The following is an 18,062-nucleotide window of genomic DNA, read 5'->3' as shown; positions in this document are numbered from 1 at the left end:
CAGATCATACTTAACTTCTTGACCAGTTGTGACCAATAAATTCCAAATTGCAGTGACAAAACGGGGCAGGTAAGGTTGAAATTCTTCATCATATTTTTGTGCATACAGAGCAGCATTATCACAAATTTGGGATTTCAAAAGTTCTAGAAGACCAGCTTCCTCTTCATCCTAGCACCACCACCAACAAAAATAATCATCAATCACACTCATTTTATTCACATTTTAATACATCTTACCACCCAAAAGATCCATATAAATTTCACTACCAATAGACATACAGTCACAATGCCATTTTTACTACTGAATATGAATAACATTTCAGAGAAAATTAACAAAATATTTATCATCATATTACTTACATCTGTTTGTAAGAGTTTATTATCCAAAGTTAAAAGGTTATGGAAGTTCATCATCCAGGTTTCCATGTTATCTTCAAAAAATTCAGGGAGGTCCTACAGAGTTAAAGTACAAGTTCATATTTTAAATTATTTTTTACAATAAATAATTCTGGCAGGACCTGCTCAAAGGAAAGCTTTCAAAACACAGCAATTATAAAAAAAGGATTTATGAAATCCAAATTATATTTTTTATATTTAGTGTTCCAATCTTCTCATTTCTTGATCAGTACAGCTGATCCAACTTTTTTGGATCAGTGAATTCATGACTATCTGAAAACATGTCATTAACAATGTAAGAAAATGTCTGTGATGGGGGGGGAGGCTTGTCCATTCACAAAATGGCTGTCAAGCTTTGTAGGAAAACACTGATTTACCAGAAGGTAAACCAAAGGAGCTGTATTCCAGTACCCTCTCTAGCCCTTCAGGATACTCATTAACTTCCAGCTTCATTCAGCAAAGGTGGACACACAGAATGGATCAGAAATGTATTATAAAAAATCATTTTTGTTCAAAAGACGCCCCCTTAGTTAAAGGCAGTGAACATAAAATTAACCAAATTCTGAAAACATCGACCTTTGTCTTGACTTAATTATATTTAAGTCCATCTACTATTTCCAAATTTGATATCCTGCCTCTTAATATTCATTATAACTCTTTCCTTTGCTCTCCTGACATAAATTTTGATCAGGCTTATTCTTATTGAAATGAACCAGAGCAGAAACTAAACGTAAAATGCAATTTTATTACATTAAAAGGTGATATATGCACTATTTTTCATCTGTTAAAACTGCAAGAAATATTCTGTTCATGTAACTCATACAGCCAGCATACACCTTTATCCAGATTTTTGTGCTTTAAAACATTTCATCATCTCAAAAACCCATGAAGATTCTTTTTAAAATTAGCAACACCAAGCTGTTTCATCAACTATTGCTGCTTGAATTCTGTCATTATGGATGGATCAGAACTATTAACTAGAAAACATAAAGGTGGCTTACTTGAAAATTTAAACTGTAGAACAACTTAGCAATAAGAATCAGAGAGGAGAACAGAACTTTCAAAGCACTGGCATCATTTGCATGAGTACTGCAAAGTTCAATGGTGGCCTAGAAAAGGAAAGATTAATAATGATTTTAAACTTAAAAGTTTCTGCTTCTTTTCTATTAAAATGCAAAAAGTGTACAATAACAACAAGATATTAAAAAATCAGAGTTAGCAAAACAAACACAGCCACTACCATCAGAAGTCTTTGTATCAAAAGCACTGTTTTAAAAAACTTTCTTAGTAATCTTAATATCAGTATCTATTTTTTCTTATCTTAGCTTTCCTAAGAAGTTAACATTCAAAGCAGTAAAACAGAAATCACAACCTCACTGTATCCAACCTATGTTTTAAGGTATGCTATGAAGATAAGATATTGTAAAGTGTTTTTGCCGGGATTCAAATGTCAAAAGCAACACTGTACCTTAAAGAGATTGGTCAAGGGTAGTGCAAATGCATCAAGGACAAGTTTGATCTCCGTCCACAGTTCATTTGATTTAAACTCATGACGGTACCTAACGAAGAAAGGAAAATTCAAGTAATTTAATGTATACTGAATACATTTCTAAAGAAGTTGGTAAACTACACTCTAAGTCAGTCAAAATCCAGTTACTGCACAACAAGAGTGGGAGGTTCAGAGCCCTTCCTCATACCTTTTGAATAGAGAATGTGCCGTACGAAGAACTCCATTAATAACATGGAAGTCACCACTCTGAAAGCGATTTACCATTTCTGTTAGCAGGTCAGGCCATTTCTGAGGAAAGTCTTCTCTACCAATTATGCTAATAGCATCACTTAACTACAAAAAGAGAATAAGGATACTTGAAAAGGGATAAACAGTTGCTTTAACTAAATGCAATACAGAACCTTATTTAAATAAAGGACCCAATTACACATTAGTAGCTGAAAACAGTAAACATATGTCTACCTCCCTTTTTCTCCAGCAGACCTTGTTCATGGCATCAGGCTGCAGAACAGATACCTAGAACACTGCTGGAAGAAGATGAAGTGTAAAGAGCTAATCTGACTGAACATAGGTAAGAGCCTTTATTAAGGATTACCCCACGGTAGCACGAACAGCAAAACATCATTATTTTTCTGTTTTTACCGCACCCACAGATTGCCTTCTAGCAGCCCTATTAAAGATATTCCTCCTTACAGAGGAATGAGCTGGAAGATCACTTGAAGGGCCACTGTGAGAACTATTTGAGGCATCTGTTGGATAAAATTGCTCACATTTGCTCTGAGTTGGACTCCAGCATGCAGGTCCCATACAGCCGGCTGAAGTATCTGGGATAGTTATTTGGGGGAAAAATTGAGCCTGTTTGTCCCAAGGAAGTATACAGGGTCCTTGTAGCTGTAAGCATGGCCACCTGCTTACTTCCATGGCCCTCTTGATTGGTCAAGATCTTCTGGGACATGATGTGATGAATCCAAGTGATGAATTCATCCTTGAGGGAGGGAATGGTTTTGCCTGAACTTAAAGAGGCAATGGTCTGCTCCTTCTTCAAGAAGCCATTGTTGGACCAGTGGTCTCAGGCAATTTCAAACCTGTATATCTAATGTGTCTCCCATCTTTCCTGCTAAGGCTGCTGAAAGAGCGCTTGGGCTGCAGCTTCAGAGGGTTCTGGATGAAATGGATTATCTGGATCCCTTTGAGTCAGGCTTCAGGCCTGGGGACAGTACTGAGACAGCACTTGTGGAACTGGGATTGGGTGGTGTCCATCCCAGTCCTTGATCTCTTGATGGCCTTCAATACCACTGATCATGGTATTCTTATGACTCTTTCAAGAGACTGAGAGTCAGAGGCACAGTGTTTCTGTGGTTCTTCTCCTTCGTCCAGGGCCGGTTCTAATCAAAGTTGATGGGGGAGAAGTCCAGTCTTGAACCTTGCTCTGTGGGGTATCTCAGAGCTTGATTCTTTTCCTATTCCTGTTTAACATTTACACAAAGCTGCTAGGTGAGTTAATCCATGGCACGGAGTTAGGTATGATCAGCACACTGATGATACTCAGCTACTGGTTACCCAAGTGATGCCATCAAGGTTCTGTCTAAGTGGGTGGGAGGAACAAATTGAGACTCAACTCTAATAAGACTGAGTGGCTCTAGATTTCAAGGCCTCCTGGATCCAGAGATTTTCCATCTTGATTCTGGATGGGGCTGCACTACCCAGACCAACCCAGAGCAGGTGGCAGCTGTGGCTCAGAGGACCTTTGCACAAATCAATCTTGTGAGCCAATTGCACGATTCTTAGATCAGAGGGTCCTACTCAGCCACTCACCTTTGTGTACCTCTTGTCTGGATTACTGCAGTGTGTAGGGCTTGCCCTTGAAGACCAATTGAAAGATACAGCTATTCCAGAACGCAGCAGCGTGAGTAATGGGCACACCTCAGTATGCTTATGTAACACTATTACTTTGCAAGGTGCACTGATTGTCAGTGGGCTTTTGAGTGTGATTCAAGTGCTGGTTATTCCCTTTAAAGCCTTTCATGGCACAGGGTCTGGTTATTTGGGGCACTGTCTGACAAGGTTCATATACTTGAGATCCTGTCATGTAAGCAGTATCATCAGCTGGGACCCAGGAAATGCCCATTCTTTGTCACTGTGCCTGCCCTATGGAACAGCATCAGGATGGCCCTGACTCTGCCTGCCTTTCAAAAAGCTGTTAAAATCTGATTTTCCCCCAGGATATTGGGTCAGGAAGCCTTTGGAGCCTGTCTTGAGTGACTGTCATTGATTATATGAACTGCCTGTAGCGCAAAATGTTTTATTATGTTGTATATTTCATTTTTATAGTTATTTCCTTTAAAAAATATTATGGCACCCTGACTCATATTTCAAGTAGATGGCTATATAAATTTATACATATTTCATTCTGCCACCCCATATAAATGGCTGCCTCTAGCAAATGGAAATGGGCCGCAGACTATGTCATGCTATAAGTTCTGTTAGATGCTATGGATAAATAATTATACATACAAGTTGCTGTTTTCAACTGCAGACATATATTTATCATTATAACTAATTTAGCCCTAAAGCAATGCCACTTTTACTATATGAAGCTAGGTAAAGATACTGCACATGGAAATTAAAAATAAAAACTTTCTTGGAATAAAAAATGGTGGAGTTTCATACAGTGCCTTAACATTTCCTGACTCTAAACCTCTCCTATAAGTTTTTATTCTGCAGTGACATGTATCTGACATCTTTAACAAATCAACTACGTTTGGCAACACTGAGTGGAGAAAAGCCCAACAAACATGGAGTGATTCTATCTCATCTCTAATGAGAAACATTCAATGGGGAAGCTGTTATTCTTAAGAAAGAGCCACTGCATAATCTTGCCTTGTGCTCCAGTTTTTAGAACATTATTTTCATTCTTATTTTATTTTGTAAATATGTATTCTACTCTGATAATCATGCACTGAACAGAAGCAAATATATTTTCAAAATTAATAAAACAGTCATTATAACATATCCAGCATCTTTTTTCTCTGAGACCAATGGATTTAGGCTCTACAGTATTAGTCATTACCAACTATCCACAGAATGCTTTAACCAGGTTAGGTAAGCCAATGTTATAACTGTTTTTACCACAACAGAGAAAAACCTATCAATTTTTACATTTGACTTAAATGTACTTAATACAGATATGACTGCTCTTAAATATTCTTGGTCTTAACATACTTGAATTGATATACTTTGATACATCTAATGTTCCTTAAAACCCTTATGTAACAACCAATCTCCCTGCAAATTAAGAAGTAGATTTCCAGTTTTAGTTGCCTTACCTGTTTCTGAATTTGTTCTGGGCTGCTGAGCATCAGGTGTACTATGTTGGCTTTAATAGCTATCCTGTCAGTTTCACATATTTTGTCTGGTTCATCTTCAATCTACAAACAAAGTATTAGTTAACTTAAGACCATACCTTTTCTAGAGACTGCTAAGCCGACTGTTTCACACAGAGGGTAAATAGGAGACAAATACTTTTCTGCACACCCCTAATTAATGCATAGTCAACTCAGGATAGATGATATAATTTTGAATTAATATCAGTGGCTGTAAAATCTGAAACAGATTATGAAATTAAAGTTCAATTCTAATTATGTAATACCCTCCAAATCAGAGTTATAAAACTTTGATCTGCAAAACCCCCTCCCCTCATCTCCTGATGGCTTCTCTACTTTCTCCAAAAGTTCAAATTGTAAGAGAGAAATCATTAGTCCTTTCTCCATACTATGCAAGAGGGGAAAAGGCTAGGCAATTTATTTTTGCCACTTGTGCTTGTGCCACACGCAAAGTGAAGACCTCTGCATTGACCACAGGACCTGGGAACTCAAGCATCTTTTGAATCCATGAACATATAATCAATCTGAATTTGCACATGGGTGTATGTATGTATAATAGACAAATTAATGTAGTTATTGTTCTCGGATTCAGGTATAAAACTGATTCTGCCTCCAATAATATATAACAGAAAACCTATCGGTTGGATTTCCTACAAGTTCTTTACAGCATCCCAACGATTAATTTGGGGCATAATAAACAGGCAACATATAATACATCTGTGCAAATTAACAAAATACCTACAATTCTCCAGTTTCTTTTAATATAGTTCTTAAATGTGACAGAAGCACAGACTTTTATGACATTGTCTTGTGACTTCTCCAATAGCGTTAAGAGTAGCAGTGGATAATTCTGGCTTCCTTCAACAGATTCAAGGAATTTTTCCGCTGTAAGAAAACATATATAATATTGTTCATAATTTTATTATTGCCAAACTCCTATTGTTTAACATCAAAAAGAAATAAAAAGACTGGGTAAGGATAATAAATTGAAATCAATATTTTTATATTGACAGTACTGTTGCTGTCCTGCTAGTATTAAACATCTTTGTATAGTAGCTGCTAAGCATAGTTCAGGATGCTGCTCTTAAATTTTATACTGTGGCTATTATATTTTGAAAAGACATCTACTCTGGACTACTTTCTTATATTGCTTGGAATCACTGAATAGGAATAAAATAGATTCACCTCCATCACTGTACCAGAAAAATGAGGATTTTTAACAGTGTACAGAAACAAGTTGGCAATATATTTAAAGTTGTTTAGAAATGTAAAGTAAGAGAAAACTATGGATAGAACAATTATTCACAGAATCATAGAATATCTGAATTAGAAACTTAAAAGACACCTAGTTCAAACTTGCACTCAGAGCAAGAATTTACTGAGCCATTCACTACTATTAACAAGCTACATTTGAAAACCTCCAGGGAATGGAAGTCACCATTATTCTAAGCAGACTGTTCTATTTCTTAACAGCTTTTCCTATCAGGAAATTCTGTCCGACATTCAGCCAAAATCTTTCCTTAATTTCAATCCATTATACCTTACCCTGCTTTTGGTGTGAACAAAGAACAGATCTGCCCCCTCTTGTATAGGACAACCTATCAGATATTTATAGACAGCTGTCATATCTCTCTTAAGCTTTTCTTTTACAAGCTAAACATGCCTAGCTCCTTTAACCATTCTTCACAGAATTTTATTTCCAGTCCTCTTATTGGCCTGCCAAGATAATTTTGAATAGCGATTTTATCCTTTAATGTAGTAGCCAATCTTCCTAATTTGATATCTACAAATTTTCATTTCATTCTCTAGGGTCAATTGCAATTATATTGCTGCTCATCTTTCACCTGAGTTCATTAACATCTGCCTTCCTGAAGTCCAAGAACTGACATTTCTCAGGTTTTTCTCCTTTATCAAACTCCACCAGAAACACAGTCACTTTCCCCCAAGGTGCCTAACACCTTCAGGCCATTGACCAACTTCTTTCTATTGATTAAGATTGTCCAGAGTGATCCCTTGTTTCCTCTTTCACCTTCTGAAAAATGAAATTGTCAGCAAGAGAGATTCTAGCTGAGTTAATTTTCCAGTACTCAGCAGAGTAGTTGAACTCTCACATCACTTCTTGAAAAACTGAGTTCATTTGGAAAGGCACTGGCCCCTGTTTGAGTACGTCACCTGTAATAACCTCTCACAATGGTATTTTATTCAGATGTTTTATACGGATATAATTTCTTCACAGGCATATACAGTGGGGCAAAAAAGTATTTAGTCAGCCACCAATTGTGCAAGTTCTCCCACTTAAAAAGATGAGAGAGGCCTGTAATTTTCATCATAGGTATACCTCAACTATGAGAGACAAAATGGGGGAAAAAATCCAGAAAATCACATTGTCTGATTTTTAAAGAATTTATTTGCAAATCATGGTAGAAAATAAGTATTTGGTCAATATCAAAAGTTCATCTCAATACTTTGTTATATATCCTTTGTTGGCAATGACAGAGGTCAAACGTTTTCTGTAAGTCTTCACAAGGTTTTCACACACTGTTGCTGGTATTTTGGCCCATTCCTCCATGCAGATCTCCTCTAGAGCAGTGATGTTTTGGGGCTGTCGCTGGGCAACACGGACTTTCAACTCCCTCCAAAGGTTTTCCATGGGGTTGAGATCTGGAGACTGGCTAGGCCACTCCAGGACCTTGAAATGCTTCTTACGAAGCCACTCCTTCGTTGCCCGGGCAGTGTGTTTGGGATCATTGTCATGCTGAAAGACCCAGCCACGTTTCATCTTCAATGCCCTTGCTGATGGAAGGAGGTGTTCACTCAAAATCTCACGATACATGGCCCCATTCATTCTTTACACGGATCAGTCGTCCTGGTCCCTTTGCAGACCATCAGCCCCAAAGCATGATGTTTCCACCCCCATGCTTCACAGTAGATATGGTGTTCTTTGGATGCAACTCAGCATTCTCTCCCCTCCAAACACGACGAGTTGAGTTTAGACCAAAACGTTCTACTTTGGTTTCATCTGACCATATGACATTCTCCCAATCCTCTTCCGGATCATCCAAATGCTCTCTAGCAAACTTCAGACGGGCCCGGACATGTACTGGCTTAAGCAGGGGGACACATCTGGCACTGCAGGATTTGAGTCCCTGGCGGCATAGTGTGTTACTGATGGTAGCCTTTGTTACTTTGGTCCCAGCTCTCTGCAAGTCATTCACTAGGTCCCCCCGTGTGGTTCTGGGATTTTTGCTCACCGTTCTTGTGATCATTTTGACCCCACAGGGTGAGGTCCTGCGTGGAGCCCCAGATCGAGGGAGATTATCAGTGGTCTTGTATGTCTTCCATTTTCTAATTATTGCTCCCACAGTTGATTTCTTCACACCAAGCTGCTTGCCTATTGCAGATTCAGTCTTCCCAGCCTGGTGCAGGTCTACAATTTTGTTTCTGGTGAACTTCAACAGCTCTTTGGTCTTGGCCATAGTGGAGTTTGGAGTGTGACTGTTTGAGGTTGTGGACAGGTGTCTTTTATACTGATAACAAGGTCAAACAGGTGCCATTACTACAGGTAACGAGTGGAGGACAGAGGAGCCTCTTAAAGAAGTAGTTACAGGTCTGTGAGAGCCAGACATCTTGCTTGTTTGTAGGTGACCAAATACTTATTTTCCACCATGATTTGCAAATAAATTCTTTAAAAATCAGACAATGTGATTTTCTGGATTATTTTTCCCATTTGTCTCTTATAGTTGAGGTATACCTATGATGAAAATTACAGGCCTGCCTCATCTTTTTAAGTGGGAGAACTTGCACAATTGGTAGCTGACTAAATACTTTTTTGCCCCACTGTATAAAGATACTTCATTTTCCTTTTTATTGGGAACATTAATTTTGAACAAGTAATAATATCTTTGGGGTTCTATATTTCAATCATGATTCTTATCCACCAGGATTCTGTGATAATTATCAGATCATTTGTCTTACCATATTAGGATTTTATTTGTTATATACTGATACACAGACACTGGAGGCTGTTTATTGTTTTTCCTACTGCCATGTGTCCAGGATTTGATAACTTTTTTTTTCTTTGTGTCTCCTTCATTATCACAACCAGTGATATTCCTAATGCCCACCAAGCCTCAGTCTGCCCCCAGTTTAATTAAAAAGGGTTGCAAAGATCTTATATTTTTTTCTGCCCCTGAAAGGTGCAGCTTGCCCCAAAGAGCAGCTTGGACTTGTATTCTTTTAACAGAATCTCTCCCTGCAGTATTGCAAATAGAAAGCCAATCTGATGTAGTGAAGGGAGTTTCATAATTTATATGATTTGACATGAAGATCTAATGTTCAAAATTTAAAAAACCTCCATGGGCAAAATACACATTTGTTTTTCTCTTTGTCTTAATGAAATTTCTTTCTTTTGGTTTCCCTTCTGTAGTATGGGGAGGACCATAATCATTACTTTTGCTATAGTGATTTTGAGGCATAATACAAATACGAAGATAGGTAATTATACATAACTAAATGATTTACTTCATTGGGGTCACTTAGATTTTAATGTATGAAATTCTTTGTATCATCTCAGTTATCTCATTATACAGAGGTCTCATTAGGGATTCAGACAGTTAATAACTCTGGCAAAAGCTTATCTACCCCTTGATTGTAGCTAGTGTATTAAAGACATGTTGATAATTTCTTAATCAGCTAATTGACTTTATTTTTCTCTGAAATTTAATAGATGCATTTTCTAAAATGAAACAGGGATATAAAATATTATCCTTCAGTTTGGCACATGTCAGTGTCCTCCAGTTAATGCCTTTTCTATTTGGTCAATGCTATATTTTTTTCAAAAATAAGGAAGCTAGAATCATTTCAAACAATTTATCTTTCATTTTATAATATAGCTATGCAGTACCTTAGATTTAAAGGGAAAAAAAAAGATGCTTTGGAGCACATGGGGCTGTAAAGTAGCACTTCTCTGCAGCTCCTAAAAGCAGAGATGCCTTTTCCTGAGATCACATGACTGCCCTCCATAGCTGCACACCATCCTGAGAAAAGATACATTTGGTTTAAAAAGTTATAGACAGGTGCTATGTTCATGCCCCATGCACTCTAAAGCATCCTTTTGTCTTTGAATCTAAAATGTTGCATATAATAATGTTGTAACAGTTTGAAACATCTTCTTCTGGTCAACATATCTGAGTCAGGAAAAAAAATGAAGCATTTAGTTCTAAAAATGCCAGGTAATACTCTGCTCTAAACCATCACAAGATGCCATTTAAGGTGGTCTCAAATTTCTTATTCACTTTCTTAATTTTTAAATGGTTTACCAGGACGCCTTATGGCAGGATCAGGATCTAGCGTCTTCTTTAAGTATTCTGTTAAAGTCTGCAAATTGGCATCACTCAGCTCCATAACTGAACCTAAAAATGAACAAAATAGCGTTCAGTAACTTTTAATGCTGTGTGTTAAGAACAGTTAAGGGACCAACCTTATTCTCAACAAAGCAAACACTACAATATGTATTATTTAAAAAGTATCCTTTTGCCAACAGAACACACACTGATGGAAGTTCAAATCAGTCTTCTATATGTTCTCAATTAGGATTCCTAAACTGACAAATGACCTGTCATTAAAAACACACATACACACACAGTTCATTGTACATTCTCCTATCCAATAGTAAACATGACCTGGAATTGTGAATAAAAACATAGACAAAAATAATAGATTTCTTCACATGTAAATTATAACTTTCATGATCTGACATCATGTGGACTAAGATTTCAGTTGTGCCTCATATTTGCTTGGGAAAACGCCCCCAATTCTCTAGAAAAAAATATGAAAAGTACATGTTGTGGTGGGATTAAAAATGCATAAAGAAAATCTTGCTGAACCTAGTTCAATCTTGCCTAAATTGGGTTGGAAAGTATGATCTCAGAATAGTATCAGACATAAACGTTGCGTCCTTCCTACATTCTTTTCAATGTGTCTTCCAAGAGTAACACAATTTATTAAATCTAGTGGATGATGATCCTCTTTGAGACTGATATAAAATATATTAGAGAGTTCTTGATATGGCCTAATGGCTAATCAATAAAAATAAACTAAACTAGCTAACAGACTTTCAAGACTCTATTATTATACCCTACAATAAAAGGCATTCCTGAAAACCCTGCTGTTCCTGTTTCCTGACCTTGCCTACCCTGAAGAGTTAACATTAATCATGAAACGACTTAAAAATAAGAGTATGTATGACTCTATACTATCTAACACCAAATACTGGTAATTATGACCTTATTCAAATTGTTTCATTTTCAATACAAAGATTATTTATTATGCTTTTCATTCAAGCTGTTTTAATTTTTCCACATTTTTCATGGTACCGAAAACTGTATCGAATTCCACTGAAGCTGCATTTTCCAAACCAAATTCCAGATGTTTATTTATTCTTTATCACATTAGATACTCTATTTCTGACTAGAACTGAAGGGTTGGAAGGGACCATTTAGGCTATTGTTCAAGCCTCCAGCGTAGGAAGCCAGACTAAAGCATTCCAGATGAATGCCTCTCTAGCATCTGCTTAAACATGGAAGAGAAATCCACCACCTTTCCAGTTAATTGGTTCCACTGTCAAATTGCTCTGTTAGGAAGCTGGAATCTGTCTTTTTGTAATTTAGGTCCATTATTCTGAGTCTTGTGGTCTGGAACAATATAAAACGGACTTGACCTTCTATGTGACACCCTTTCACATATTTGAAGAGTGCTATCACATCTTCTCAGATGTCCCTTTTCAAAGCTAAACATACTTAGCTCCTTCAGAACATTTTTAATCCTCTAATAATATCTGTTGCGCTTCTCAGAACCTGTTTCAATTTCTTTGTTGACAGAACTGTTTAGAGGACTTGAAGTGACGTCTGAGGATGCAGAAAGAGCAAAATAATTACTTCTCATGAATCAAAAAGTATACTTCTGTTGATGCAGCCTAAAATTGCACTTGCCTTTCTTTACACCCTTTACACTGTTGGTTCATATTCAATTTGCAATCAACTACTATTGCTCCTGTTATATTTATTGTTACACTTCTCCAACCTATTAATATTATTTTGATAATATTATTATATTAAGATTATTTAATAATCTTCTAGGTTATTATGCATTCTACCCAAATTTGTGCTATCTGCAAATTTGATAAATATTCCCTCCATTTCTTCATCTAAGTCATTAAAGAAGTATTGACCATTAAAGGGCCCAAGACTGATTCTGGTGGCATCCCACTTAATACCTCTCTCCAATTTGATGATGGGCCATTAATAAGAACTCTTGGCATAGTTTCAAGCTATGTACCCACAATTGTCATGCCCTCCAGTTCATACTTAACTAGATTGCTAATTAAGCTTGCCATAGAATACTCTGTGGAAATGCTGTTGACATAATATACCTTAATTTCCACAAATATCAAACAATCACCTCAGAAAGTTACCCAATCAAAAAATGAGAAAAGATTATTTTGGCAAATCCATGTTCATTTCAGGTAATTATCCAATTGTTTTAAAAGAAACAGGACTTTTATAGAATCATCCTTGAAGCTGTGTTAGCATTCTGTTCCACGATCCCTGTTGTGATTGGCTTTGGCCTTGATCAACTTTAAGAACCGCTTTAAATCATTTTTTAAGTACATGACCTTCCCCATAGGTATAACTTGGTAATAAGCTGAATTTTTAGTTGATAGCTATTTTGTTTCTCAATTCTTAATTGCTGCATTTTAATGTATTATTTTAACATTAATTTTTAAAAACAATGTTTATATGCCATACTGTTACTATTAACAAACCTTTTCTGATTATTAAACACACAGCTCTTGTCCTTCTACAAAGGAGGAATATATAAATCAACTACAGCTTATGCCTGAAAACACCTTCCTATACCTTACATCCCTTAGCCTATTATCACAGTGACATGCCTATGATTCACTGCTTTTTTGAAAGCTTATGGTAATTTCTCTAGAGCTCAGTACCCTCCTCCTAAGAGGATCAATTCATTTAAACCTTGGTAGAGGCCCTAGGGAGGCAGAAGCAGCAAAAATAAAAAAATGAACATGCATAAATGCAATTACAAATTAGTAAACTATGTTTAATCTGGAAGGAAGGACTAAAAAATTAAAGCAGAAGGGATACTATTTAGAATAGCTGTGTTTTCCCAATAGAAAAAAATGGGCTTTGAGGGAAAAGGGGAAAAAAAGAATTTAACATCAATAAACCAAGTATCCCAACCATCTTTTGTAAGCAAGCTGCAATGTAATGTTGCTATAGGGTAGATAGCTTACTTCATTCGTACGTATTGAATAAACTACAGCTGATTTAAATCTTCCCTCTGCCATGACCTCACGAAGTGGCCATAATATTTCTCTCCGCCCCATTTGAAAAAATCCAAATACAGTAATAGTGTTGCAAGGAGAACGCTACGTTAGGTTTAACCCTCCATACAAGCACCAAACAGAATAGTTTCTGCGTACGTGTAGAGTATTTTTTTCCCCAACGGTCTACATCTGCAGTAAGGATTTGCTTTTTTTACCCAAGAAGGAGTCCGCAGAGCATCCTTTTTCGAAAAGGAAAAAAAAAGATTAAGCGTTGCTGACATCCCTTTACGCTGCTGTCTCAGAAAATGAAAAACCACCAGTTTCCTTAATAGGACGAGGAACCTCCCTGCCATTGGAGATCCTGACCCATCCTCAACAGATTGACGCGCGAGGACGGACTCGGCGATAAAGGGGGAAAAGGAAAAATGGAGAGGGACAGCGATCGAGGTGCACGGTTCACGCTATCTCGTTTCCAGCCCGAGTGACAGGCGAGGCTAGCCAATCAACAGACTGCTTTTGCCGCGGGCGAGGCCCAGGAACCAACGGGGGCACGCGTAGGCAAAAGGAGGCAGGCCAAGATAGACGCAGCAGGTTCAGATGCACCTCCCTCCGCTGCGCCGTGGGCCCGCATTCGCGACCAACTCCCCAGACTCGAGACGCTCGCCTCCGTCGGCTCTCTCCGCGGCTCTCTCCCCCGGCGGCTCGGAGGGCCCAGCCGCACGGAAAGAGACGCCGGATCGCGCTCAACGGCTTGGCCTTACCTGACGGGTCCCCTGACAGCGCGAGCAGCAACGACAACAGCAACTCCTCCTACGGCTCAGCTTCACATTCAAACCTCGGTGAGACGGCGCGGCGGCGGCGACGTGGTGACGGCACCACGCAGAATGCGGCGCCAGCTTTCCCCCGCCCTCCCGCGGCTACCAATCCACAGGCGGCTCTCCCAAACCGCCAGCCAATCACGGATGCGCTAGATCTGAAACCAGATGAGCAGAGCCCTTCAGTCCGGGGACATCCCAGAAGGCCTTGCGGGGTGGCGAAAGTAGTGAGGCGGTTTCGAAGCCCCAAGAAGGATAGGAAATGCGCGTTTCCTCGCTGGGCGAGCCTTCGGAGCCTTGTGAACGCTGTGGGCTGAGTTTGCGTTACACGCCGGTCCACAGATTGGCCAACCACGTTTAGCCTGACGTTTGTGAACCCAGCCCCGTGGGCTGGCTTACGGCTTACTAGACCACGGGGAACGATGGGTAAGCAGGGCAAACCAACACAGCCTGGTGTAAAAAGTCTTGTTCTTTCCCAGAAAAATGCTACTTTCCATGCTGCTCTCCTTCCCACTGGAGCGGTTTATGGAAAACGAACAAAAGAAAACAATCTTACCTTAAAAAGCTTCTTAATAAAGGCACTCAATTTTTAAAAATCCCCCCTCCCCCACAAGGCGATAAAGCCTTGGGGATCAGCCATTTAAAACTGCTGAAATAAAAGACAACCTGGTTATTATCTCGCAAATTCAGGGGAAAATACATTTTATTTAAAATTGTTTAAAACTGGACCCATTTGTAATGGAAAGAGTACTAGGATTAGGATGCCGCTACCCAGAAGGCACTACCTTGGCCATCGCACTAGAATCCATGCCCACTGCTGGGACTGTAAGACTTCCCCAGCTGATCATATCCCGTGGGATGAGTAATGAGGGAAAAAGGCCTTTGGATACTCTGAGCCATTTATGGCATTGCACGCTAATGTCCACACTTTGATTTGTGCCTGATAGCTCAGCTAGAGCAGCGCTTTAAAGATTTGTGTTATATGGCCCAACTCGGCTACCTTACTTAACAATTCGGCAGCTCTTTTCTGCACCAGCTGCATCTTCAAGGGTACACTCATATGAGATCATATTGAAGGAATTCAGTTTCGAAATAATTAGGGCATGGATCTAGAAGCTAGGCTGGAGTACCAGCCAAAATTGGCATAAGTCATCTTTGTCACTGATGTCACCTATGCCTTTAGTTAAAGGTTGGAATTGAGGAAAGATCTATAACTATGCACCATTTTGGAGAGACTGCTACTTCATCTAAAACTGGTTGCTTTCCCAGTTCCTAAGTCCAAGAACTACTGATTCATAACAGCAGTCTTATCAGGATTCAGATTTGTTGGCTTTCATGCAGTCCAGAACTGCCTCCAAGCAACTGTAAAGGATCAGTACTGTAAAGCCTCACTTGAGTCAGCTATTAAGAAAAAGTAGACTTTAGTCTTATCTGCATATTGATGAATTCGCAATCTGAATTCCTAATCTTAAAATCCCCCTCCCAGTGGCTGTGTGTAGATATTAAACAGCAGAAGAGAAAGAATTGCATAGGACTTATAAGAACATCCTCAAGCATTCCCCCCCCCCGCCCTCATATTAGTCCATTAGATGCCTCTTGGGTGCCTGTACTCAGGAGATTGAGACATCTGTTTATTACAAATCACTTTCCTATTGTAGCCAACAATATTACATGGATGTATACATAAAGTCATCAAGTTGGGTTCATCTTAAATAGTATTCTAAGAAGATCTGTCACATTTCTGCTCTTGACATCTGTAAGAACAACTTCAAAACTAGTTGGTTGCTTGTTTGCGCACATTTTCTCACAGACTGTAAAAGCTCTGAAATATGGCTCTGAAGGCTACCAGCTTGGCTGGCTTCAAAAAAGGGTTGGACCAGTTCATGGAAGTCATTAGAATCAATGCCTATTAGCCTTGATGGCAGAGTGATAACCTCTGAAAGCCATCTGCTGGGAGACTAGTAGGCTTCCTTGTGCAGTTGACTGGCTGCTGTGAGAACAAATTGCTGGACTAGATGGGCCAGGCGTCCAATCTAGCAGGGAACTGCTTATGTTCGTATGGATTAAGAGGATGTAATAGATATGATTAATTCATTATTCTCTCTGTGTATATATATTACAGTACTTAATAGCCTGCCCCAGTCCCTGAGTGGTGTACAATATCAAGCAAAAACAAACATAATCCAAATCAGTATAACAAAAAGAAAAATTATGAATCCCAAAATAGGTGCCCAAAGTCAGCTGGGACTGAAAGTAAATTGAAATAAAATAACTTTGTTTATAGAATTGCAACAACATGAGGACTGCACATATGTCTGGGTGTATACTGTTCTATAAAGTGGGGTCTATTTCAGAGAAGTCTTTCTGTCTCACTTGCATTCCATGAATTTCACAGGGCAGGGAACTTTCAGCAGACCTTCTCTTGATGATGGGGCTGGATGGCCCAATTCAATTCTGGCAAGACACTGCCTGCTGTATTCTGATGCTGTGCTGTTTAAAACTTTAAAGGTAACAAGCATCACTTTGAATTGGTTCTGGAAGCCTCCTGGCCAGCAATGCGGGCTGTCCTGCCAATAATCTTGTGGCTCCATTTTGTACCTGCTGCAGCATTTCCAAAGGATGCCCCACAGGGCATGTTGCTGTAGTCCCAAGTGGTGATCAAGGCACAAGTTACTGAGGTCAGAATGACTTCCTTTAGGAGGATTGTAATTGGTACACCAGCTGAACCTGGGCAAAAATCTTAGTTAGCTATGACTTGCTGTTTAAGCAGGATGATACCCAAGTCATGAGCCATCTCCTTTGGGAGGTCACTGTCCCACAACTCTAACCCAAATGAAAAGGATCCAGATAACCTGCTTCCCCTAGGATCCTCTGTAGCTGATTCCCTATCACCTTCTCAACAACTTTCCTTAAAAAGGAAAGGTTGGAGATGGGATGAAAGTTATCAAAAATAGCTGGATCTGTGGCTTCTTCTGACTTCATGTGTTGTGTGAATCTGGCAACTGTGGTTTATTTAATTAACCATGCTTTAGTAAAGTGAAATTATATTCTGCCTCCGGTCCCTCAAAACTAATTGTTGACCACAGTCCTAGAAGAATTTTAAAAATCACCGTTGCCATGATATAGTACAACCTGTTGAGTTGTACTAAGCCAGCTGTGTATCTCATAATCCTGATAAAGAAGTAGGATTCCAAACCTCAGGTTCTTGCCAGCATTATCATCTGCAACTTTTGGGGTTCCATAGATTGTAGAGTGCTGTTCCAGTATACAGTGGTGCTTAAAAGTTTGTGAACCCTTTTGAATTTTCAATAGTTGTACATAAATATGACCTAAAATGTGATCTGTTTTCCATACAAGTCCTAAAACTAGATAAAGAGAACTCAAACAAGTGAGAAAAAACATTATTCATTTATTTATTGAGGAAAATGATCCAAAGCTACATATTTGTGTGTGGCAAAAGTATGTGAACTTTTGCTTTCAGTAACTGGTGAGCCCACCCCTCCCAGCAGCAATACAGGTAGCCCTCACTTACTGACAGTAATTGGGATTGAGAACTCTTGCTAAGCAATGCAGTTGTAACGTGTGATGTCATGTGACCATGCTGATTTACAA

General features: G+C 38.8%; 1 protein-coding gene across 2 annotated transcripts in view; it reads right to left on the bottom strand.

The window, feature by feature from the left end:
* CSE1L (chromosome segregation 1 like) overlaps nucleotides 1–14,541 on the bottom strand; it is a 39,249-nt gene extending 24,708 nt beyond the window's left edge. Inside the window, exons 1-9 of one of the 2 annotated variants that reach the window (XM_088128478.1) lie at nucleotides 14,397–14,541; nucleotides 10,607–10,699; nucleotides 6,031–6,173; nucleotides 5,232–5,333; nucleotides 2,093–2,238; nucleotides 1,864–1,954; nucleotides 1,397–1,504; nucleotides 360–452; nucleotides 1–168 (exon numbers count right to left, since the gene is read on the bottom strand). In XM_088128478.1, coding sequence (XP_087984604.1) covers nucleotides 1–168; nucleotides 360–452; nucleotides 1,397–1,504; nucleotides 1,864–1,954; nucleotides 2,093–2,238; nucleotides 5,232–5,333; nucleotides 6,031–6,173; nucleotides 10,607–10,691 — 936 coding nt within the window. In that variant the 5' untranslated portion in view covers nucleotides 10,692–10,699; nucleotides 14,397–14,541. Of the gene's footprint in view, nucleotides 169–359; nucleotides 453–1,396; nucleotides 1,505–1,863; nucleotides 1,955–2,092; nucleotides 2,239–5,231; nucleotides 5,334–6,030; nucleotides 6,174–10,606; nucleotides 10,700–13,850; nucleotides 14,010–14,396 lie in introns of those variants that run through there. The other variant, XM_088128479.1, reaches the window with a different exon arrangement.
* Between the last annotated feature and the right edge of the window lie 3,521 nt (nucleotides 14,542–18,062).

This window comes from Python bivittatus, unplaced genomic scaffold (genome assembly GCF_059951505.1).
Source record: "Python bivittatus isolate LINGU-HERP-01145 unplaced genomic scaffold, Pbiv_v1 ctg000700_np1212, whole genome shotgun sequence".
Classification (NCBI taxonomy): Eukaryota; Metazoa; Chordata; class Lepidosauria; order Squamata; family Pythonidae; genus Python; species Python bivittatus.
The sequence above is the reverse complement of the archived record's forward strand: the minus strand, read 5'-3'. Positions and strand labels throughout refer to the sequence as shown.